The sequence below is a fragment of the Pseudorasbora parva genome, chromosome 21, assembly GCF_024679245.1.
Source record: "Pseudorasbora parva isolate DD20220531a chromosome 21, ASM2467924v1, whole genome shotgun sequence".
NCBI classification, from domain to species: Eukaryota; Metazoa; Chordata; class Actinopteri; order Cypriniformes; family Gobionidae; genus Pseudorasbora; species Pseudorasbora parva.
The window spans coordinates 18441581-18465967 of record NC_090192.1 but is presented as its reverse complement, the minus strand read 5'-3'; the positions used below and the strand labels follow the sequence as shown (position 1 = coordinate 18465967).

The 24387-nt window shown below is 39.0% G+C and overlaps 1 protein-coding gene across 1 annotated transcript; it reads left to right on the top strand.

Moving 5' to 3' along the window:
- The first annotated feature begins 1998 nt into the window (after window positions 1-1998).
- LOC137055583 (interferon-induced protein with tetratricopeptide repeats 5-like) lies at window positions 1999-23557 on the top strand. Its single transcript, XM_067429417.1, has 2 exons — window positions 1999-2115; window positions 20723-23557. Exons 1-2 carry the CDS (start codon window positions 2102-2104, stop codon window positions 22146-22148), a joined length of 1440 nt encoding a protein of 479 aa, XP_067285518.1. The 5' UTR covers window positions 1999-2101; the 3' UTR covers window positions 22149-23557.
- Window positions 23558-24387: the final 830 nt, after the last annotated feature.

The following is a 24387-nucleotide window of genomic DNA, read 5'->3' as shown; positions in this document are numbered from 1 at the left end:
CTTAACCATAGTATGGTTGACTGGACTTAACTTGTTTGATCAGTATTGTAAGATACAAATAGAGTTTCAGATTTTCTCTTTTATTCAGTTTTTCTTAGGTTTTGAGTCTCACTGCTGTTTATGGTTGCAGGTCAATGAAGAACAGACAGGAATTGAACAGCTTGTGATGGCAGTAATTGTAACCAGGACAGGAGCTTCAAGTGACAGTCCAAAGGACACTGGAATTGTTATCGAAGGCGTGGAAGTTCTCACAGGCCTTGAAGGTGTTCAAAAAGAATTTGCACTTTTTGCACTCATCATGTGTGAATTTACATGCCTTTAACTGTAATTGGAAAAAAATGCTGTTCTGATGGTAAAGAAACAACATTTGTGACTTGTTGGCAATAAAATGAGTTTGTAATTCATCTTTGATGTCTATGTCTGTTATTCATACCTGCAATCAGATTTAATTAAATTATTCTAATTAATCTACTCATTAAAAATAATAATACCAACTAATTTTGTGTTAAATCAAAACAATTCCATTAAGTAGTATTCATTAGCATAGTTGGGTTTTTTGTCCGAGGAAAGCAATATTTTTGTTTAAATTTTAATTAATTATTTTGTGTGATGTTTGCAGTTACTCATTTTGAATGGTTGATTTTTAATGTGCTCATTTGATTCATTCTAACTAAATTTTGAAGTGTTGTTGAATTTAATTAATAACATTGCTTGTAATCTGTTGCCACAATTTTATTGAGTAGATATAGGGTATTATTTTTTACAGTGTTGACTATTCATGCATCATTTTTTATATAGGCTATTATATTATAAAACAATTGGCTTTTGGGGATAAGTCTATTGCTCAATTATTATTGAAATGCAATGAATTGCATCCATAAGAAATATGATACTCAACAAAAACACATATGCAGCCTGTATAGCTGTATACAAGTTTGCATGTGTTTTTTTTCTTTTCTTGAGTATCATATTTCACACACACGCACGCACGCACGCACGCACGCACACACACACGCACACACACACACACACACACACACAGGTTTGTTTCACTATATTAGTGAGGACATTACATAGATTTCCATTGATTTTATATCAGGTCAATGATATTTTCTATCCCCTAACCCAACCCCTATCCCTAACCCATCACAGAAACATGTGCAGAACAACAGATTTAAATAAAAACATGTTTTGGCTGATTTATAAGCCTTTTTAACTAGTGAGGACCAGTCCAATGTCCTCACTAGCGGGTTGTTTTCATGTTTTACTATATAAGTGAGGACATTTCTGTCCTCACAAGCATTGCCAAACAAGGAACACACACACACACACACACACACACACACACACACACACACACACACACACACACACACACACACACACACACACACACACACACACACACACACACACACACACACACACACACACACACACACACAAACACTAAATTATTGAAGATAAGTTTAACCTATAAGAGTAGGCTAACCTTTAAGTATTAAACTTATTTTCTAAAACAGGCCACAAAGTAAAGTCTATAGACCACAGTCTCTATTTTTACACCCCAAAGGGTATTTGAAATGAAAACCATTTAAAAAAATGTATTATGAAAAATGTAAAAATCATAAAATTTTAACATAAAGTAGGCTAATAAAATAACTATGTTCTAAACATGTAAACCTCCTCCAAATATAGTAGGCTAAATATTTGAACTATATCAACTTTTTATAGGCTTTCAACTGAAGGTGAGTTATGCAGTGTTTTTTTATTTTATTTATTTTCTTATATTGTGTAACTTGAAAAACTAAAAAAAAAAAAAAAACTAAAAAAAAAAACTGGTGCTTAGAATGTTGAACAGCTCTGACTGCGCGTGCAACTTTTTTCTTTCTGTGAAACTAAAATTTCACCAGTAGCCTATAGCGAATTCCATTGAGTGGCACCCGATGCGACCAATCATATGTTACGGGGTGTCAGTACCAGTGCCACTTCGCACACCCCTCTAGCTCAGACAATAGTTCAGGAAACGAAACTTACGCTGCTTAGCTTGAGCTTGTTTACACATCTGTCCGTATCGTTTCCACAAACTCCAATAAAAAGGATGTCAGACATAAGGTGAGTGCTGTTTTGTCTTGAACTAAATTGATCATTTGTTTTCTCGTTGTCTTCAAAACGGGTTGGAATTTTTATTTTCGTTTTCATCACACTTTGTTCTAATTCACCAAATGGAAACACAAATGGAAAACAATTCCAAAATGGATAAACAGCTTGAATATTCGATCTAACATGGGCAGAAATGAAAGACCCTGCAGGCTATATGGGGTTAGAAATGTTGCATTATTCCAAATAGATTGAGATTCACAAATAAATGTAAATAGTGTCACAAAAAATGTATACAATTTACAAACAAATATAAATTATAAATATTTTCAAATGTGTTTTATGTCACATCACAACTCTCTCACAACTGTCGGGCATTTGCAGATCACTGCACAGCATGTAGCCTACATTTGTGGATTCTAAAACACTTCTAGCATCAAGAGATGCAGACAAATCCACAAATAAGTGGACTCTAACCACTGTTTGCTCAAGCCAATCATATCAGCCATGCTGACCAATTAGCCTTTTGCATCAATCATAGTTCAGTATAGCCTAGAAATCTAGACGCACCCTAGCGGCAGCAAATCTAATCTGCCCGAGTGTCTTCTAGCAACTCTCAATACCCTTCTGAGCTGTATTCGCCTAACTCTGGTGAACGGGTGAACGGCGGTCTTTCGAATCAGCTTTGACCGCGACTCTGGAAGACTTGGAGTTAAGCTTTTTTCTGAGAAAAGAACAAAGAACCGCACTGAAGTCATTCTTAAAAAGGGAAGATGTATTCGGAGTTTTGCTGACCGGATACGGTGAATGTTTAATCTACCAACAAGCTCTGTTTCACCTTCGTTGCTCTGGTTGGTTGTAGCGCTATCCTATCGCGTGCAGAGGGAGTTTGAAAGACAACCGTTTATCCCGCCCCTCGGATTGAGCCCTGTCAATGGTGAGTTTCCAGACCAAACATCTTGATGTGGGTCTGGCTTGTCAGGCTAAGTTCAGTTAGCCTAGAAATCTAGACGCACTCTAGCGGCAGCAAATTTAATCTGCCCGCGAGTGTCGTCTAGCAACTCTCAATATCCTTCTGAGCTGTATTCCCCTATCTCTTGCCGGGCCAATCACATCGTGTATAGAGTCGGTGGGCGGGGCCATAATGACGACGGCCGAGTTGCGTTTGCTTGCTTCTAGTAAACACAGAAACTGGCGAACGGCGGTCTTTCGAATCAGCTCTGACCGCGACTCTGGAAGACTTGGAGTTAAGCTTTTCTCTGAGAAAAGAACAAAGAACCGCACTGAAGTCATTCTTAAAAAGGGAAGATGTTCTTAGTTTTGCTGACCGGATACGGCGATTGTTTACAGTTTTTCTCGATTGCTTAAACACTATAACCAGGCTTTTGAAATAAAATTTCAAAACCATAACGCCATTTATCAAAAAGCACACCCATTTCATTAAACTATAAACACTATTCCCTGTTTTGACACATGAGTCAGATTTGTTGAACTGTCACTGCAAAACTCTACACACAAATCCCTTAATTTCTCATTGCCTAGACCATGTGGTCATTTAGAAAGCACTAGCATTCAATATTGTTCACTCAAGTCAGCATAGTTTCAGCTCAATTAGCACACAATTACCCAGGTGAAAACACTAAGAGTCAAAATTGAACACACATCAATCAGAACTTTCAAGATACATTAAAGTGCCAGAGACAGTTTATTTGAGATTTGGAACAATGGATCCTCAAAGAAATGAAGGAAAAGGTCGAGGAGGGAGAGGAAGAGGACGCCCTAACGAAACAAAAATATATTGCAGTATATTGGAAAATATCATGTAATACATTAGGCAATATATTCACATATATGGGATTTAATATTTATATTCTCCAATATATTACAATATATGAAAGCGGCAATCATTTGTATATTTTGCAATATATTACAGGACTATATAATATATTGTATTATACCATCAATATATTATTCCATGTATTTAATATATATTTTAATATATTTCAAAATAGTATATTGGTAAATATATTTTCCTTTCGTAAGGGCGTGGGTGGTGAAGGAGGAGGAAGAGGACATGGTGAAGGAGGAGGGAGAGGAGGAGGAGGAGGAGGAGGAGGAGGAGGAGGAGGAGGAGGAGGAGGAGGAGGAGGAGGAGGAAGACGACAAGCAGTCTCGGATGAAATTAGAGCCAGTTTAGTTGATTATACGAGAGAAGTGCCAATCATATCCATATTCCACATTTTATCATAAGTGTGGGGACATGCACTGGTCTTGGTCTTGACTCGGTCTCGGCCCTTCAAAGTCTTGGTCTTGTCTTGGTCTCGGCCCTTCAAAGTCTTGGTCTTGTCTTGGTCTCGGCCCTTCAAAGTCTTGGTCTTGTCTTGGTCTCGGCCCTTTAAAGTCTTGGACTTGTCTTGGTCTCGGTTTAGGTGGTCTTGACTACAACACTAGTGGAAAGTGTATGATCGAGAACCTTGATGCTTGTTCACCTCGTCCAGGCCATGTGTCAGTAGATGCGTGCCAGGGGTGGATCAGGCATGCAAGAGGATTTTACCCCTGCTGCCAGGCTAGGGCTAATATAGCCTGTGATGTGGATGAGATTCTCTGGCCTGACCCAGACCAAAGAAGGGAGGCTGAGGCGGAATACATTTTTTTTGTTTTTGTTTTTTTTGTACTGTGTAGTATGAATGAATGAATAAAAATGTGCCAATGTATCCATTGGTTGTGTCTTTTGTTCATCATGTGAAAAGGTTTGAGAGGAGGGGAACCACAAGTAACATAACTTACCAGTTTTGGAAATGTTGTTTTGAATTTATTGCACCAGTGTGTTAGACTATGTTGTAGTGTGTGTGATTTTGAGGGCTTGTGTGTCTTGTCTGAGGGCAGAGTTTGGTTTTTCAGCAAGAGTGAATGGTTTTGAGTGTAGAGCTTCATTTTGACCTGAAAATAGGTTGTTTGGGAAACTGGGTGAGACGTTATGGATTTGTGTTTATAGTTTTGAGAATATGAGGCATAGTTTCAAGAAATGTGTTTAAGCAATCGAGAAAAACTGTAATCAGTCAGCGAGCTCTGTTTCACCTTCGTTGCTCTGGTTGGTTGTAGCACTATCCTATCGCGTGCAGAGGGAGTTTGAAAGACAACCGTTTATCCCGCCCTCGGATTGAGCCCTGTGGTGAGTTTCCAGACCAAACATCTTGATGTGGGTCTGGCTTGTCAGGCTAAAGTTCAGTAGCAACATGACCAAAATAAATGAAGGACTGTTTCTGTGTGAACGTGGCAAAATAAACATCTCATATCCATATTAGTTTCAAATGTTTGACAGGCTAAAGTTTATTTATTATTTTAAAAGACAAGACATATTTTACTTATGCCGAGTTCACAGTGTACGATTTTCACTGCACTACTGTCTGGGAATGCATTCAGTTGCTGCTGTGTGCACATTGCACAATAATAATAATAATAATAATAATAATAATACATTTTATTTATAAAGCACTTTACATTTAAAAAAGAAAATCTCAAAGTGCTACAAAGGGAGGGAAAAAATAAATAAAGCAGTTTGAGCAATTAAGAATTAAGTTAAAATCAACCCAAAAAATTTAAACACAAAGCAATTTAAACATTGAAAGACTTTCTAAACAGGAATAACTTTAGTCCCGTTTTAAAAGCACCAGTCTTTTGTAGAGCCCTCAGATGTTCAGGGTGGCATTACACAGGCGTGGAGCAGCGGCACAGAATGTTCTGTCCCCAGTGGTGCGGGTCTTTATCCTTGGGGGATGAAGCTGATGAGTGTTTGTGGAGCGAAGAGAATCTGCTGAGATCTGTGGAGTAATGAGTTTGTTAAGGTAGATGGGAGCATTGTAATGGATGCACTGATGTGTGAGAAGGTAAACTTTATACTCGATCTGAGCGGAAAAAGGAAGCCAATATAGAGACTGAAGAATTGGTGTGGTGTTCATATTTAGGCACTCTCATCAGGATATTAGCACGGGACTGTTTTGTATGTGCTGTAGTTTCTGGATGCTGTTGCTATGAATCCTAAAGAGAAGAGCGTTACAAAAATCCAGTCTCGAGGAGACAAAGGCTTGAACGAGTTTCTCAACATCATGAAGGGTGAGTGAGGGACGGAGTCTGAGGTGACAAAAAGATGTTTTGCAAAAATATTTAATATGGGCCTCAAAGGTTAAAGGGTTAGTTCACCCAAAAATTTAATTTATGTCATTAATGACTCACCCTAATGTCGTTCCTCACCGGTGAGACCTCCTTTCATCTTTGGAACACAGTTTAAGATATTTTATAATTTAGTCCCAGAGCAAATGCAGTCTATGCACACTTTACTGTCCATGTCCAGAAAGCTAATAAAAACGTCATCAAAGTAGTCCAAAGTTGACATCAGTTGGTTATTTAGAATCTCTTGAAGCATCGAAAATTTTCGAAATGAATTTTGGTCCAAAAAATATCAAAAACTCACAGTTGCCGTTATGTTGAAAATAGCCTGTTTTTTCCATGGTGATTTTGACAAACAAGATTTACATATAAAGGAGGAGGCAATGGTGTTCAATTTTAATTCTAGGTCACCTTTAAAGTAGAATTCCACAGACTCAGTAACTGATGGGATATTTTCAGAATCGAGATGTTAAATGCTTAAGCTCAGGTTTACTTTGTTAATATTTTCCAGGTTTCTGAAACATATTTCACATTTGGCCTTCATGTAGGACAACAAAAAAGACAGCTCCATGGAAATGACCTTAGGTCAGATACACCCAGATAATACACAAATGGGGCACTACTGCACTTAGAGAGGCAGATATATATAATGACCAGATTAAGAATATTCTCCTTGATATGTGTGGGAACATCAACATGTTGCCTGAAATTTAAGCAGTCCAATGACTGCAGGAATTCTGTAGCACAATGGCAGCAAGGATTAATGTTAAAAATTAATGTTAAAATCTCCAAGTATTATTATATTGGAAAAGGTTGCACAGAAAGTTGTGCATAGCTCTATGTGCAAGCGTCGACAAGACATTTCGGTCCAACAATAACAAAAATTATTCAGCATTGTCTTCTCTTCCGCGTTTGTTTTCAAACCTTAAATAAAGATTCAAATGGTCGTGAATCAGCAGATTGATTCATGAATCGTATTGCCAATGTCACGTTATTTCAGCAGTTTGCTAGTTTGACACTCGATCTGAATCATGATTCATGACCGTTTTGAATCTTTATTTGAGGAACACGGAAGAGAAGACAATGCTGAATAAAGTCGTATTTTCTGTTATTTTTGGACCAATATGTATTGTCAATGCTTCAAAAGAGTCTAACTAATCAACTGATGTCACATATTTGAACTACTTTGATGATGTTTCATTACCTTCTGGACGTGGACAGCAAGTGGGCATACACTTACATTCAAAGGACAGAAAGCCCTCAGACTCGATCGAAAATATCTTAAACTGTGTTCCGAGAATGAACGGAGGTCTTACGGGTGTGGAACGACATTGGGGTGAGTCATTAATGAAATAAAATACATTTTTGGGTGAACTAACCCTTTAAAGTGTTCCAGGCATTAAACAATGCTTCATTGGAGAGACTAGAATATCATGCACTTTTCCAGCTAATCCGAACTAACCCCTAACTAAGAAAAGCCCTCTTTGTTTTCTTTATACGGAACATTTTCCTAATGATGATTCTGAAAGAAAACATGCCGGGTGTCTACTGTTAATATAGTATCGGACACACTTTTAATGCGCCTCTGATTTATAGATAAACCGCACGTGTTGTTAATGTTGCTGTACTTTAGCAGTTTCCTTCGTATATTCAGGTAAACGACATTAAGTTAAATTTCATGAATCATTCATCAGAACTGTGCATATGTATTTTAGACACCTACAAATGTGTTTGCTCCGTCCATGCGATAAATGCATCATTGAATAAGTGGGGTTTTATTTTAAATGCTTTATGACCCATTTCCATAACTTCAGTATTTTATATGAGCTACGGAAGAAGCATGAGCATAATCCAGTGAAGGAGGTAAAGCGCAGCGCATGTCTGTGAAGAGCTGTGAGGGCGCGGATGACACAATACAAAGTCTCTATTAATTCTCGCATGTATAGATATAATCAAATGTTTATTTTAAAGCACTGAATCATTATTGAATCCCGATTAATCAGATTCTTAGCATTTTAAATCAAGTTTCGATTCAAAATACATGTTTCAAGATCGATGCATATGCATCGTCAGGAATTGTAGTCGATGCATCGAGAAAACAAGTGAATTACACCCCTACTAAAGAGTGTTAGTCACTCTGCTCTCTTGGACAATGGCATTTTTGTCCTGTGTCGGCCACCATAGCTTCTCTATGTGCTTCTAAAGGGAGGGCATTGGGTGATTGCAGTTCACAATCTCAATGCTAGATGTCGCTAAAATTTAAAACACTGCACCTTTAAATCAACAATCTTTTTGGAAACGGGGTTCAATTTTTTTTTTAAAACACCCACCCACAGAAAACAGTTCCTTTCAGGGGTGCAAAATAATTTTTTCCCACTCTGAATGTAAACCAAAACGTGATTGGTAGTTGTAATGAGAATGTTACGATTTGTCTGTGCAATGTGGCTGTTATCTGATTGGCTTGAGTAAAGGATGAATGGAGTCCCCTTATTGTCTTGATGCTAGAAGTGTTTCAAAATCTACAAATGCGTGCTGTGATCTACAAATGCACACTAATGTCCAGAAAGCGATTCACTCTCCAGCAGTGACTGTATGAATTTGAGATCCATCTTTTCACATTGAGGACAATTGAGGGACTCAAACACAACTATTACATTTTTTTTTAAACATTCACTGATGCTCCACAATGCATTAAAGGGTTAGTTTACCCAAAAATTCCGGGTCATGTATCTGAACGGAGTTCACGTCAGTAGCTTGGTGGATAAAGTATTTATTTTGATTTTTGTGCGCACAATAACTATTTTTGTCGCATTGTAAAATCATTGTACAGCAGTAGTGAGATGGACTTTGTAACAAAATGTTTAGTGCCTTTATGGGTCTTGTGAGTGGGAATGTACTGAATGCCAATGGAGGCCTATCTGAAGCTTTTCTCAGCCATCAGCTTTCACCAAAAATATCTTCATTTGTGTTCTGAAGATGAACGAAGGTCTTACGGGTGTCCAACAACATGAGGGTGAGTAATTAATGAAATACTTTTCATTTTTGGGTGAACTGACCCTTTAAGAGCCAGAGGTAAAAACTGTTGAACAGGATGATGTTGTCCAAATTTTTCTTATTTTGTTTAAATCTATTTATTTTATTTTGTTTTTATTTAGTACTGCCCTTCAGAAGTAACAGAAGATACTTACATGTGTCCCGGAAGAAATTTGATCTTGATCTTCAAATTGTCAAACTTGAAATTTTCAACTTGAAATTCAAGTCCCCCCATCACTGGCTCTTAAAGGGTTAGTTCACCCAAAAATGAAAATTCTCTAATTAATTACTTACCTCTTAAAGGGTTAGTTCACCCAAAAATTAAAATTCTCTCATTAATTACTTACCCTAATGTCCTTCAACACCCGTAAGACCTCCGTTTATCTTCGGAACACAAGTGAAGATATTTTTGTTGAAATCCGATGGCTCAGACCAGCTCAGACAGGCCTTCATTGACACCAATTTTCTCTCAGACCCATTATTGGCACTAAAGACGTCTTTACAAAGCCCATCTCACTACAGACTCTGTACAATAATTTTATGAAGTAACGAGAATAGTTTTTGTGTGCAAAAAAAATTAAATAACGACTTATATAGTGATAGTCCGATTTCAAAACAAAGTTTTGAGCCGTTATGAATCAGCCTATCTGATCAGCCTATCTACCATGATTCGGATCGCGTGACAAACTGCTGAAATTCTGTGACATTGGTGATCCGAATCATGAATCGATAGGCTGATTCATACTGTGCGAAGCTTTGTGTTGAAGTCGTTATTTAATTATTTTTTTTGCATAAAAACCATTCTCGTCGCTACAAATTTTTTTTTGTACAGACTATGTAGTGCGATGGGGTTTGTAAAGACGTCTTTAGTGCCTTTTATGGGTTTTGAGAGAGGAAATGACATTGGTGTCAATGAAGGCCTGTCTGAGCCATCGGATTTCAACAAAAATATCTTCACTTGTGTTCCAAAGATGAACGGAGGTCGTACAGGTGTCGAACGACATGAGGGTAAGTAATTAATGAGAGAATTTTTAATTTTGGGTGAACTAACCCTTTAATACATTGTGTTTCCTTCTGGAGCACTAGTGATTATTTAAATGTCACTTTTTTTTTCTTTTTTTTTTTTTACGTTTCCTGAGGTGTAATTGTTAGTATGGTTTTTACATCACAAAATGTCATAATTTAGAAATAAAAGCCATTTTTTCTATACTGATATTAGCCCTCTGGCTTGAATGCTCTGTTTCAAGGGGCATGCCTGCCAGTGAAAACACCCACTGTTGTGATTGGCTGACATCATTGCATATGAAATTAGTATAAGATTATGTGGCGGAGGAGGCGTGGTTTAGTGAGGCCCCGCGCAAGCTGGGGAAAGATTTAGTGATGGAAAGTTTGATTCTTTTCCGCAAACCGGTTCTTTCTGACAGTTCGTTTCAATGATCCGGTTAAAAAAAAACGGATCACCGGTTATTTTACGTCTTTACGTAATGACGTCATTTCTATCATCCCGGCGGATGAAAATACATTCAAACACATCCATATAAAGTATTTGTAATCAAAACTTTAGTATAGAAATAATTGTTATTGACATCATCATCATCTTGGATAATTTTTTTTATTTATGTTTTGCAACAGCACTCAATACAGCGACTGTCGTGCAAACACTGATGTTTTACACTGATTAAATAAACTTACATTGACATAATATGTTAAGTATTGCAATAATTAAAAAGAAAACAGACTCGAGCAAACAGCTAGCTTCAACTCTTTCACATGTGTCTTTATTTTTCTCTCTTCACTCTCTTACCAACATCCATTCCAATGTATCGTGGACTACATCGCCCTCTACAGGTTAAGCCGTAACTCAATACACAACATATTTCCCCTCTTGTTTAATAAGCTTACCAGGTAAAGTAAAATAAATACGCTGTCTCTTAAATCCCTTAGAACTGGGCTGTAATATAATGCAACTTAAACCTTTTTTTTTCCCGTTGTAACAATTTAACCGTACAACATGCAATCTTATGTTGATCAACAGAAATGCTAAACTTAAACCAAATTAGACAAACAAAGTCACAAGCAAAACAGCATTCAAATTATTACTATTATTTATATAACTTCAATCTCATTCCCTCTTAGTTTCCCCCCCAAAGGCCATGAGAAGGGATTACTGTACGTAATCATTAAGCCATGCAGGTTTTTTTCTGACCCTGGCAGGCATCCGCGCATCGCCGGAAAATTGTGCCGGTCCCAGGGGCGTAGCCATCTTTTCAGAAGTGAGGGGGACAGAATTTATTTATTTTTTTTGGACCAATATCATTTATTGCATCTCTTGCTTTTAATTGGGCAAGATATCAAATACACTGCTGAACAATAACCACTAATTAATATCTATAATATTATTCTCCTATTTTTTTGCCAATTTTATGATTGGTTTATATACTACAAACACTTGTGCATTAAGACTCCATAGATTTTGTGCAATGTAAAAAATATATAGATATATTCTGATGTAAACCAGCTGTTCTCTATGTGAAGATATAGAAAAGTTTAATTTATTCCTGTGATCAAATCTGAATTTATCATCATTACTCCAGTCTTCAGTGTCACATGATCCTTTACTAATCATTCTCAGATGAGGATCTGATGATCAACACACATTTATGATTATTATCAGTTATGCTGCTCATGGTGCTGCTTAATTTTTGTGGAAATCATCTAAACATTTGTGGTAAAATTAAAAAAAGAGAGAAATTAATACTTTTGTTGATCAGACATGCAGTAAATTGATCACAAGTGATATTTTTAATATTACAAAAGATAATAATTTATTTAATGAATGCAAATAAATGCTGTCCATTGAACTTTCTATTCATTAAAGAATACTGAAAAATAACATGTAGGCTATCATGGTTTCCACAACATTTTTAAGCAGCACATCTGTTTTCAACACAGATAATAATCATAAATGTTTCTTGATTATAAAATCATCATATGAGAATGATAAGTGAAGGATCATGTCACTGAAGACTGGAGTAATGATGATAAATTCAGCTTTGATCACAGGAATAAATTACTATATTCACATAGGAAAAAAGCTGTTTTAATTTGTAATAATATTTCAAAATAGTACTGTTTGAACTATTTTTGATTACATAAATGCAGCCGTGGTGAGCAGAAGATACTAAACCTTAAAAGCTGCATTATTCATATGATAGCCTATACTTTATTGTCAATAAATAGCCTTGAGATGACTTGAAAAACACACATAAAGCATATATTGTCGCACTCGTCTGATTGTCGTCATCACCTTTCATAACTCATAACGATTGTTTTCCTTCAGCTGCAGCTCCAGCGTGACTGGATATTACCTCTACGAATCCGCTTTTGACATTCTGTGAGAGCGCCCTCATATTTAGACGCGAATAAAATGACAGGTCATGCATAGATAATTTTTAGTCTCTGAATTTAAATCTTGATGTATTCACATTGGTTTCAATGTAAATACACTTGCCCGTGACCTCAAGAAGCGCGCAATCAACCCAGATTAAAGAAATCTGTTTTTAGCGTCCCTGTCAACTTGCCCGCCCCCGCGCAGGGTAAGGCCGGTTCGGATCCCGCTCGGAGCGGGTCGACTAGGATCGGTGAGACCCAGTAAAAGTGCGGGGGACGAAAATACATTTTATTAAAAGTGAGGGGGACACGTCCCCCGCGTCCCCCGCGTAATCTACGCCCATGGCCGGTCCCGGCTCAGGTACTGGAACATCCGGCATTTGTGCAGGTCCCAGCACAGGTACCGGAACAGGACTGTCAATAACATCTTTTACCTTGTCAGGAACCAGTGAGAGATGAGTAGCGTTCCAAGTGCGTCCATCTTCCAGCACATACGCATTTGCACCAGCTCTCCGTACCACCCTGGCAGGTCTATGGAACTTTGACAGACCTTTCTTGACATGGAAGGGTTTTCGAACTCTTACTAAACTTCCTTCTTTGATCTTTGGTACTTGTGCACCTCTTCTCACATCCGTGTACATTTTTGATGCATTTTGTTTAGAGATGACACGGTTGCGCAGCTGTTTCTCTGTCAGCAGAGTAGATTTCCTTGCCGGACCGATGTTCACCTTCGTGCGCATTTTCCTGTTGAACATAAGTTCATATGGTGACACTCCAGTTGTACTGTGTGGAGTTGCACGGTATGAGAGTAAGAAGGCCTGTATGAATGCTTTCCACGATTTCCTCTCCTGTTCAGCAGTAAGAAGTGTTTCTTTGAGAACGCGGTTCCAGCGTTCAATGGCTCCGTTTGCTTGTGGGTAATACAAAGACACTTTCCTGTGTGTAATATCTCTCACTGCCAGAAATTCTGTGAACTCGCTCGAGGTAAACTGTGTCCCGTTGTCACTAATGAGTTCTGTGGGGTTACCAAAGCGTGCAAACACAGCAGCCAGGAAGGTAGTGACAGCCGTGGTTGTGATTGAATGTGTAAAAGCCACCTCCGGCCACTTTGTATAATAATCAATCAGAGTCGCTGCATAGCGGCAGTCCCAGTTTGCTGACTCAAACGGTCCGACGATGTCAATTCCTACTTTCTGCCATGGACCGTCTGGCAGTGAAACTGGCTGAAGTGGGGCAGCATGCGTCTTAGCGCTTTTATCATTCATCTGGCAGGTTACACATGCACTAATGTTGTCCTGCACCAGCATGTCCATGCCGGGCCACCAGTATAAGTCACGCAGCCTCTGCTTGGTGCGCACAACACCCTGGTGAGTTTCATGTGCCAGGTCCATCAACTGTTTTCTCAGGGCTACAGGCACTAGCCGTCGGTGAGGGCCCCTGTATATTGTCACATCTTGAACTGAGAGTTCATCTCTCGTAGCAAAATAGGGTTTGAGCACTGCAGGTAGAGACTTTGCTGTTTTAGGCCACCCCTTTTTTATCTGTGCCCTGACGGCAGTAAGCTCTGGGCATGTTTCACATGCCACAGCAAAGTCCTTCACTGAGAGAGCTTTCAGTTCTGTGTCCAGCAAAGCTACAAGTTCGGGCTCAGTCACTGGCTCCGCATTCTCTTCTGATGGTAGAGGCAGACGGGAGAGACAGTCAGCAGCATAGTTTTGTTCTCCTGCACGATACACTACGTCGTACGTGAAGCAAAGAAGTCTGGCTGACCACCGGGCAATACGCATTCCCGCGCGCCCAAGTCCTTTTGTGTGTAGCAGTGTGGTCAGCGCCTGGTGGTCTGTACGCAATGTGAATCTTGTCCCCCATAAGAATGTCCTCCACTTTTCCACAGCCCACACACAGGCTAACGCCTCCTTTTCTACAATGGAGTATTTCCGTTCCGCAGGAGTAAGGGAGCGTGAGGCAAAAGCAACTGTGCGCTCCGTGTTATCAGAGTGCATTTGTGTCAGTATGGCACCCAGGCCATAATCTGAAGCATCTGTAGACACAATTGTAGGAAGGGCGGGGTCAAAGACGGATAGCGCTGAACTGGTTACAATGCGAGTCTTGACCATGTCAAAGCTTGACTGTGCTGCTGCCGTCCACTGAAATGTGTTGTCACGCAGGCAGTCTCGCATGGGCTCCACCAGAGATGCGAAATTTTGCACAAATTTTGCATACCATGCTGTGAGCCCCAAGAATGAACGCAGTGTAGTGGCGTCGCTAGGCGCTGGAGCAGCTGTAATAGCCTTGAGGTGGTCTTTGTCTGGCAGCAAACCCTGGGCTGAGATGGTGTGTCCAAGGAACCGTAGGCTGGTCTGGTTGAAGTGGCATTTTTCATTGTTGAGCTGGAGGCCAGCTTCCTTTAGCGCAGCCAGCACCATCTGCAGGTTACGATCATGCTCTTCCTTTCCTGTGCCATAGACTATGACGTCATCCAGATAGTTCTGGACCCCCTTGAGATCTTTCAGCACTAGAGACATCATTTTGGAGAACGCACTTGGGGCTGAACACAGTCCGTATGGGACCCGACGAAACCTGAACAGCCCTTTGTGCGTTATGAATGCCGTCATATCTCTGCTTTCCTCTGCCAGTAACACCTGATGGTAAGCATTTGCTAAATCAATGGTGGAAAACACAGTAGCTCCACGCATTTCAGAGAAGAGATCCTCCATATGGGGAAGTGGGTGACTGTCCATCACTACCGCCTTGTTTGGTTCACGTAAGTCCACACACATTCTCACTGCACCATTCTTTCTTCGGGTGACAACGATGGGTGATACCCATGGAGATGCGTCAATCCTCTCTATCACATCCATTTCTAACAATTTCTCCAATTCAGCAGAGACAGCTTGTTTAACTGACAGAGGGAGTCTCCGCAGCTTTTGTTGAACCGGCTGGACGTCTTTCCTGACTTTTACACAGTGAATGAAGCCTTTAGCAAGACCTAGCTTCTCCCCAGTCACAGATGCCGCTTTGATCTCTCTGGTCTCTGTCACTGAACCCGCAGGTGAGAGTACGCTGTTGTTGTCAATAGAAAGTCTCAGTGCTCTGAATAAGTCCATTCCCAGCAGGGCCGTGCCTGTCTTCACAACGTACAGTGTAGCTGGTACTGTAATGGTCGCATACTGCACTGTAGTTAACATGCAACCTAGCACTGGAACGTCAGCTTTGGTGTAAGTCACTAACCTTTTTTGTGGCTCAGCAAGCGACACATCACTGAAGTGCGTTCTGTTGAGGTGCTCCGGAATGATTGACACCGCCGATCCCGTATCCACCACTAACTCCACAGTACGGGAAGTTGCTTTTCCCTTTATGGTTACTGTGCATGTGAGTTTGTCGTCTTGTTGTCCATTTTCTATCATTCGCACCGTATTCATTTCTAAAATAACCACCTCTCCTACTTTGGCTGTGTTTTGTTTGGACTTACATACCCGAGCAAAGTGCCCGACCTTATTGCAGTTTCGGCATGTCACTTTCCTTGCAGGGCAGTCTTGGGCATTTGGCAAGTGAGCTGCTGACCCACATCTAAAACAGCTTTGATCCTGTTTCAGAGCTGCTGCCGGCTCTGCGGAGTAACTGCTCTTTGCTCTGGTTCTGAATGGACGTTTCGGTCTCGCCTTCACCACGTGCACTGGAGCATGCGACTCTGACGCTAGAGTCTGAGCATATCCAATTGCTGCTTCCACTTGACACGCCAACTTTACTGCTTTATCCAGTGTGAGGTCTGCCTCAGTTTGTACTAACAGTCTCTCACGTATTTTTGCACAGCTAGCATGCTCAATAAGTTGGTCCCGTATCATTTCATCTGTATTACCATCAAACCCACATGTAGTAGCTAACTCACGTAGCGCTCCCACATACTCTGCTACAGTCTCATGTGGCCTCTGTACTCTTTGCCTGAACTTGTGTCGTTCCACCACAACATTTATTGCTGGACTGAAATGTACACGCAGTGCAGCCACTGCCGAATCATATGTTGTACCTACGTTCGTGAGTGTATAGAATATACGCTGGCCTTCGGTGCCCAAGCAGTGTAGGAGGATTGCACGCTTCCTCGTATCGGGCCAGTCATCTCCCTCTGCGTGAATAGCGAGCAGGTAATTCCCGAACATTTTCATCCACATATCGAACGGGATAGTGGGTTGTCCACTGCATGGCAGAAATAATGCAGGGAGAGGCACACCGGCAGTCGCCATCCTCGTCGCCAATTTTGTTAAGTATTGCAATAATTAACAAGAAAACAGACTCGAGCAAACAGCTAGCTTCAACTCTTTCACATGTGTCTTTATTTTTCTCTCTTCACTCTCTTACCAACATCCATTCCAATGTATCGTGGACTACATCGCCCTCTACAGGTTAAGCCGTAACTCAATACACAACATAATACTTACACAAATCCTCAGTTCACCCGTGCTCATTATCAGAATCAGCTGTCCCAGTCCGAGAGAAACAGTTCGGTTACGACGCTCTCACGCATGCTCAGTATCTCGCTCACCGGTTCTCAGAATCAAACATGTCCAAAAGATCGAACGAGTCCGATAGAAACGGTTCTCGATTCTGGACTGATAATCCGAGAATCGTTGCAACCCGGTCGATCTGACTCGAGAACCGCTGTATCAGTGTGTGTGTGCTGAGCTGAGAACTGCTGCAAGCTGAATAGTCTATATCAAACCTACTGTTTTGATTACATTTTAAAATGTGTATCGACTTAGAAATTAAATAAGATAAAAGCTGTTCCGGAAAATATCATGCATTATTGATAAAACAAATAAATGTTTAATTTGATCGTTTTACAATCCATTGTTTCCAAACTTTAAAATAATACAGTGATAAGACAGCTTTGTTATGATGTTTCCAAACGTGATTAGTTTTATACACTTAACCTGTATTTCGTTCCTCTGAACAAATAACACGCATGCGCGGCTCATCGGTTCTCATTATCGAACGTGTCCGACAGAAACGGTTTTCGATTCTCTACTGCTGATCCGAGAATCCGACAACCGCTACGTTCGGTTACACGTGCATGCTCAGTATCAGCTGCTCGTGAGTTCATCAGATCTCTCAGCAAAACATGTCTCACTCATAGACTGTAAAAAAATGGTCTCACTTCAGCTAACGATTGAAGTTACAACATCTACTTCAAGATATTAGTTTATTTCTATTTGGAGGGACTGTCACTCATGTCAGAAAATAACTATAGTAACTTGTGGGATCAGCCCTGATTTGAGACGTGAACCTATTAGAACGATTCTGTTCGATTTGGTGAACTGGTTCGACCGATTCACTATAAAGATCCGGTTAAAAAGAACGATTCGCTCGCGAACCGGACATCACTAGAAAGATTGCTAAGAAAGTGTTATTGCAGCGAGTTGTTTAGAGCGCTGTGAGTGGGAGTTTTTTTGTTTTTGTTTGTATCTGAGCGCTCTGAATAAACACGAGTGAACTTTGCAACATTATTTCTCACAAAATGCTTTCACCACAACTAACAACAAACACGACATCGACATGAATACAGTAAGAGCTTCTGTTGTGTAGCTTAACAGAGTCATTCATTATAATGGCAGTTTGAACAAGTGTGCATGCCATAATAGGAAAATTCAAGATCAACTCGTCTGGGCTGTCATTTTCTCAAAGGCAGAGAAAGACAGCTAGAACTCGGTTTACACTGATCAAAATTTCTAGCTACTTGGGGACAATATTCAGGCTATAGGGTGGGGAACGTTGATCCAGAAGGGCCACTCTCTTGAAGAGTTTAGCAGCTAAACTCTGCAAGAGAGTGGCCCTTCTGGATCAATGTTCCCAACCCCTGGGCTAGGGGAACTCATATTAATGTTGAAAAACCTCATAAAATGAAAATTTCATGCCATGGGACCTTTAAATCTGTTTTAATAGTTGTGCTTGAGTCCCTCAGTTTTCCTGAAACAAACAAGGGACTCAAGAACAACCATCACAAGGCCAAAAAAAAAAAAACTGGAATGACACAGTATTAAGGATCAAGTGTTCATAAACTTCTGAATGGGGTCATTTTAAAAAATTCAGCTTTTTTTGTCTTAGACTATATGTAAAAATGTTTATGCAAAATGACTTCAAGACAGTACTAAATAAAAAAATAACATGCATTTTGCATGATCTCATTTCATTAAAATTATTCACAAGCGGTTCACATACTTTTTCTTGCAACTGTATGAAAATGCTAATAATGTTTGCTAATAATTTAAATTTGCTGGGCTAATTTGATATTAACTCTCCTCCTTCCTTTACACTTTGTAACAAATCCTTCCCTTACGTGTCAAAATGACCCGAAGCCCTACTCTATTTTTGTCCAAAAGCTTTTTTTTCTTTTTTTCTTTTTTTTTATCTGCCTTTAAATTATTAGATTTTATCAATAATAAAAAACTCATACTTTAAGGACATTATTCACATTCTTTTAACTTAGATTAAAAAGAACTAAAAATGCCATACATAATCCTTGAAATTCAGCTTAAAATATCATACATTGGGCGTCTTTGCTTATCTCTTGTGGGGGGAAAAAATACAACATGAAATTTCATGACTCTTGTCACTAGATGGCCTTATAGCTTTATATGGAGCAAATGAGCTGATTTGTTGGGTCCTACAGAGGTCCTAACGTTTCTATGCATTCAGATACACATGTAGATATTATATAATTTTTTTTAGGGTTTTCTATACTCAAGCATTCCTCGCTTTCCAAAATGAGTCACTGAAATGTTGGTGAGGTCGGCAGGGGTAAACTCTTTGCATCCAAATTAACCAAATTAAGTATAGTTGTGGGATATATACTGATAAGCCAAAACACAAATGAAGCGAATATTGTTGATAATCTCCTAACAAGGCCACATATTAAGGTCTGGTTTATTAGCTAGTAAGCAAACAATCAGTTATTGTAATCAATGTTGTTGGATGCAGGATAAACAGACAGGAATAAAGATCTGAACAACACTGACCCAGGCCAAATTGCTATGACAAAGTAAATGTGTCAGAGCATCTCTGAAACACTATGGCTTGTGGGTTGCTCCTGATCAGCAGTGGTGAGATTTACCAACAATAGTCTGTGGAGGGACAAACCACAAATCAGCGGCAGGGTGTTTGGCGCCCAAGGCTCATGGATGCACAAGGGGGACTCCCCTTCATATCACAAGCTTTGTGTGATGAATTCAATCTTCAATCAAAAAGAACTGGATGAAATATTTGAATGCTGTCACCTGATGGAGTTTGGGTTCCTTATTGCCACCTCTGTCACCTCTGACTTGCTTAGTTGGGAACAATATTATTTATTTGCACTGACACTATTGGATGAAAACTGAACTGTTTCTCTGGCTTCCAAATTCCTCAAATGTCAATCCAATTCAGCATTTGTGGAATGTGCTGGACCAACAGTTTTAAATTGACTTGAAGAATCTGACGCTAATGTTTTGGTGTCAGATACCACAGGACACCTTCAGGGTCTTGTAGACTAGAGTACATGCCTCAATGGGTTGGCTCTGTTTTGGCAGAACGAGGAGGACCAACCTATTATAAGGGGCACTGTCGTTTGAACGATCATTTAAACTGAAGTCCTGAGAGTAGGGGTTATCACTCTGCGTCCTTGTGGAGCTTAGGAGATTCCCCTCTCACTTCATATCACATTTATATATATATATATATATTAAACATTCAGACAGATGTTTTTGTCAGAGATATTATTATTATTATTATATTTTATAAACAATACTGAATAAACAAACAATACATTTTGTTACTATATGTAATTTAAAACTAAATTGCTAATGGGTGGGTGTTCACATGGGTGAATGCATAACCATTTTAAAAACTACAATAAATTCATACACAAATTAAAGTTTGAGTTGCATAAAAAATTAAACAGAAGCACTCTCCCTACTTAATACTTGAAAGCATTATGTTATAAGGTGTAATGTTGTTCTTATAAGTTTTATTCCTTTAATTAATTCATTTGTTTTCTTTCCAGTTCAATCCAGGACAGTTTACAAGCAAAACTGGATAAGCTGGAGTGTCACTTCACCTGGGACATTAAAAAAGATGATCTAGTCTTAACTGATATCCTCAATAGGCTTGAGGAACAGGTCAAGATGGGTCTAGGAAGGGAGCAAGGAGTTGCACGAACTCACTGCTCTTTAGGATATGTGAATTTCCTTCTCGGGCACAACGAAGAGGCGCTTGCCCACCTGTTGAAATCTGAGACACTCATTAAAGAAAACCTTGGTGACAACTGTGACAAGACACTCATTGTCACATATGGAAATTTTGCCTGGATAAACTACCACATGAAGAACTACACAGAGTGTGAAAGTTTCCTGATGAAGCTTCAGAAGATAAATGAAACATTTCCAACTGAGTCTTCATCTTCAGAGGTGCTTGGTGAGAAAGGGTGGGCCTATCTTAAATTCTCTCGCAAGTATTATGAAAGAGCCGTAGAAGTTTTCCAGAAGGCAGTGGAACTTGATCCAGAAAATAGCGAGTGGAACGCTGGTTATGCCACAGCTTTGTATCGCATTGAAAATGGTACATTTTGCACTGTGGATTCTCCTGCGATCAAACAGCTGAGACACGCCATTGACATCAACCCAGATGATGATGCCTTGAGAGTTCTTCTAGGACTTAAACTTTTGTTATGTTCCAAAACGATGATGAATGAGTCTGAGAAACTGATGGAGAGAGCTCTGAGTGGCTCTCCAGAAAAACCACATGTCATAAGGTATGTTGGGAAATACTTCAGGAATCAAGGATCTGTAGACAGGTCCATTGAACTGCTGATAAAAGCGCTTGTAAAATCACCAAACTCTAGTTTTATACATCATCAGTTGGCAATGTGCTACAAGACTAAGAAAATTAATTTACAAAAAGGAAAACGACAAGACAGAGTAAACAAGATTGAGGTAAACGATGCACGATGTCAGTTAATCTACTACTTAGAAAAGGCAACTTCTCTTAAAGATTCCTTTGTCTTTGCCATGTGCGAGCTTGCACTTCAATACGGGGAGAGGCGTGAGAGACATGATCTGTCTAAGGCAGAAGAACTGTTTAAAAAAACATTCGAGTCAGCTAAAAAGAAAAATGATAGTGTGCATGTAGTACATTATTACTATGCTGAGTTCCTCCAGTACAGTAAGAGACGTGAAGACTTGGCAATCGAGCATTACATGAAGTGTTTGAAAATGAATCCACATTCTAGTGAGGGGGAAAGAAGTGCAAAGAAACTGATGAACATTGCCCAGAGACTTCTCAAGGTTAACCGCGATGATTGGAAAGCCAATGAAATAATAGCATTAATTTATCAAAAGAAAGACGACACCAAAAGAAATGCGGCCAATTCAGACAGTGAAGAGGATGATGATCTTAGTGAGTGCCTTAAAGGATGCTCAATTAATGGTTAAAAAACCAATGGGCCTTAATTGTGCACAGAAAACGAGCGTAGACCTATACATATGCTCATACCCTTATTCTAATGAAATCCTGGTGAATCCTTATGATGAATCCAGGTTATTCCAGCTGAGGATGTCCCCATAGCTAATAATGTGCACAAAACATGCACAAACTACTTGCTCCCTCTCTCATGCATGCCAATTTCCGATTGAGAGGGAGATCTTTGAGCAGAGCGTTGCATTTCCAAAAGCAGATAAAGACATGAGTTCAGGTAAAGTGGGCCATTTAACCTTGATTGTACTATGCTGTATGTATGCCCTATCAGAGCCTATAAATGGATTAAAAGAAATACTGCTTCCTGCAAATATAGAATCATTTTGGGTATTGTGGCAATGCCTCTGAGGAGGACTCCTTCATCATAAAAATGAGTTAGCCCTTTGACATTCAAATTTCCTTTCTACATAAGGTTGTTCCCTAAACATAAAAAGGACCATGTTATTTGAGCTTCAAGAACACTGTTGTTGTTTCACTTTTTATAGCCTAATTTGTAGTCTATATATCTTTGATTTTGGTAAATATGACTTTATATGTTTTAACAAAGGGCTTTTAAATGTATTATTAAAATGGAGGATTGTTTTATGATGGGGATTTGCCCAATTTACCAGAAAAGGAACATTTGTTTGTTGCGTGCATGACCTCAAAATATTTATTGGTTTACCTTTCAACACACTAAACTGAATGGAAATATTGCAAATGAAACAAAAAATGAATACATAACAGAGGAAAATACCCCCCCCCCCCACCACCACCCACCCCTTATCTCTGGTTATATAATTTACACAGTTAACAAAGCATGGTCCACTTTACTTGAATTCACCCTAATCTGTTTTTATAAGTCCTAGAATAAAATTGTATCATATATTTCAAATGCATTGTTGCACCTTTGTTGATGAATCATGAATTTTGTGTGAAGACGTTTGTACACAGATTTATAGTCTGGTTAGTAAACAAGACTCTGAAATGTGTCTTTTTACGTTCTGTTTGATTTATTCAGTTTTATTATATTGTGCTTCTGTAAGGCATAAACATAAATAAATACAATAAAAAGTTAAAATAAACATGTAAAACCTAAAATACTGTCATTCAATGTATTAAAACCTAAAAAAAAATATATATAAAAAAAATCTGTCCAGTGTTCAGATGTATAATTTAACTCTGTTATATGGACATTTTCTTCCCTTTTGACAAGTTATTTTTTATTTAGGTCATTATGCTGTTTAATTTGATGTTCAGTGACTAGTAGTTTAATGTGTCATTGTATAGGGTATTGTAACAATTTGTACATTGTTGGATGTTTAAATGCAAATATTTACATAATGACCTGCCTGTATTGGTTTTATCAATAAATTGTCTCATGTCATGTCTGCTTTCTGTAAGTTTATTTGAGCAAAACGGCTATAGTTTCACAGGAATAACTGATCACAATCGTGTTGTTTGTCTGACTGATGTTCATATTGAACTAATGAATGATAATTGAACGTTACACATTTCTGACCTCAATCACAGTTTATTAGGCAATATCTTTTTGAAGAACTATTTTCAATGACAATGGGGTATGTTGTCTCTAACTAAAAAAGAACCATCTAAAGTATTATTGAGCTGTGTAGCAAACTCATGATCACAAAAGGCATTACTGAGTAAAACTACCATACCATTACAAATACTTTTCAGCATATCCGTGTATTCAAGTTTTTAGTTCCTCGGTCTGAGGGGTATTCCAGAAAGCAGGTTATGTGACATATACCTGGGTATGTTCAAGTAAGCGGATAACCTCAACGTTCGGTTCCAAATACAGAGGTAAATTACAGGGTAATGTAAAGTAGCCAACTCACTCTCTGAACTGAACATAACCGGCTCCTGAGCAGAAAGATTAAATGGGGTTCTATACAGAACCCTAGGGTTCTTAACTCAATTTTAATGAAACCTTTTTCCAAAAAGGTTCTACTCAAATTATTTGGGTTAAAAATTACCCAACAGATGTGCAGATTTGTGAAAGTGTAGGCTACATAAGATAGCAAGCGCAAGTATATTTGCATGCGCAAGATTGTGTAAATCGCCTTTCAAATGTAAGGAAAAAAGATTTGCTGCTTTTTTAGTGCAATTCATGTTTTGTAAAACTGCAGCTTGCTAAAATAAATATGATCTGTATTAGGCCTATCCCAGCCTTCCCCCCCCCCCCCACCCTGTTGC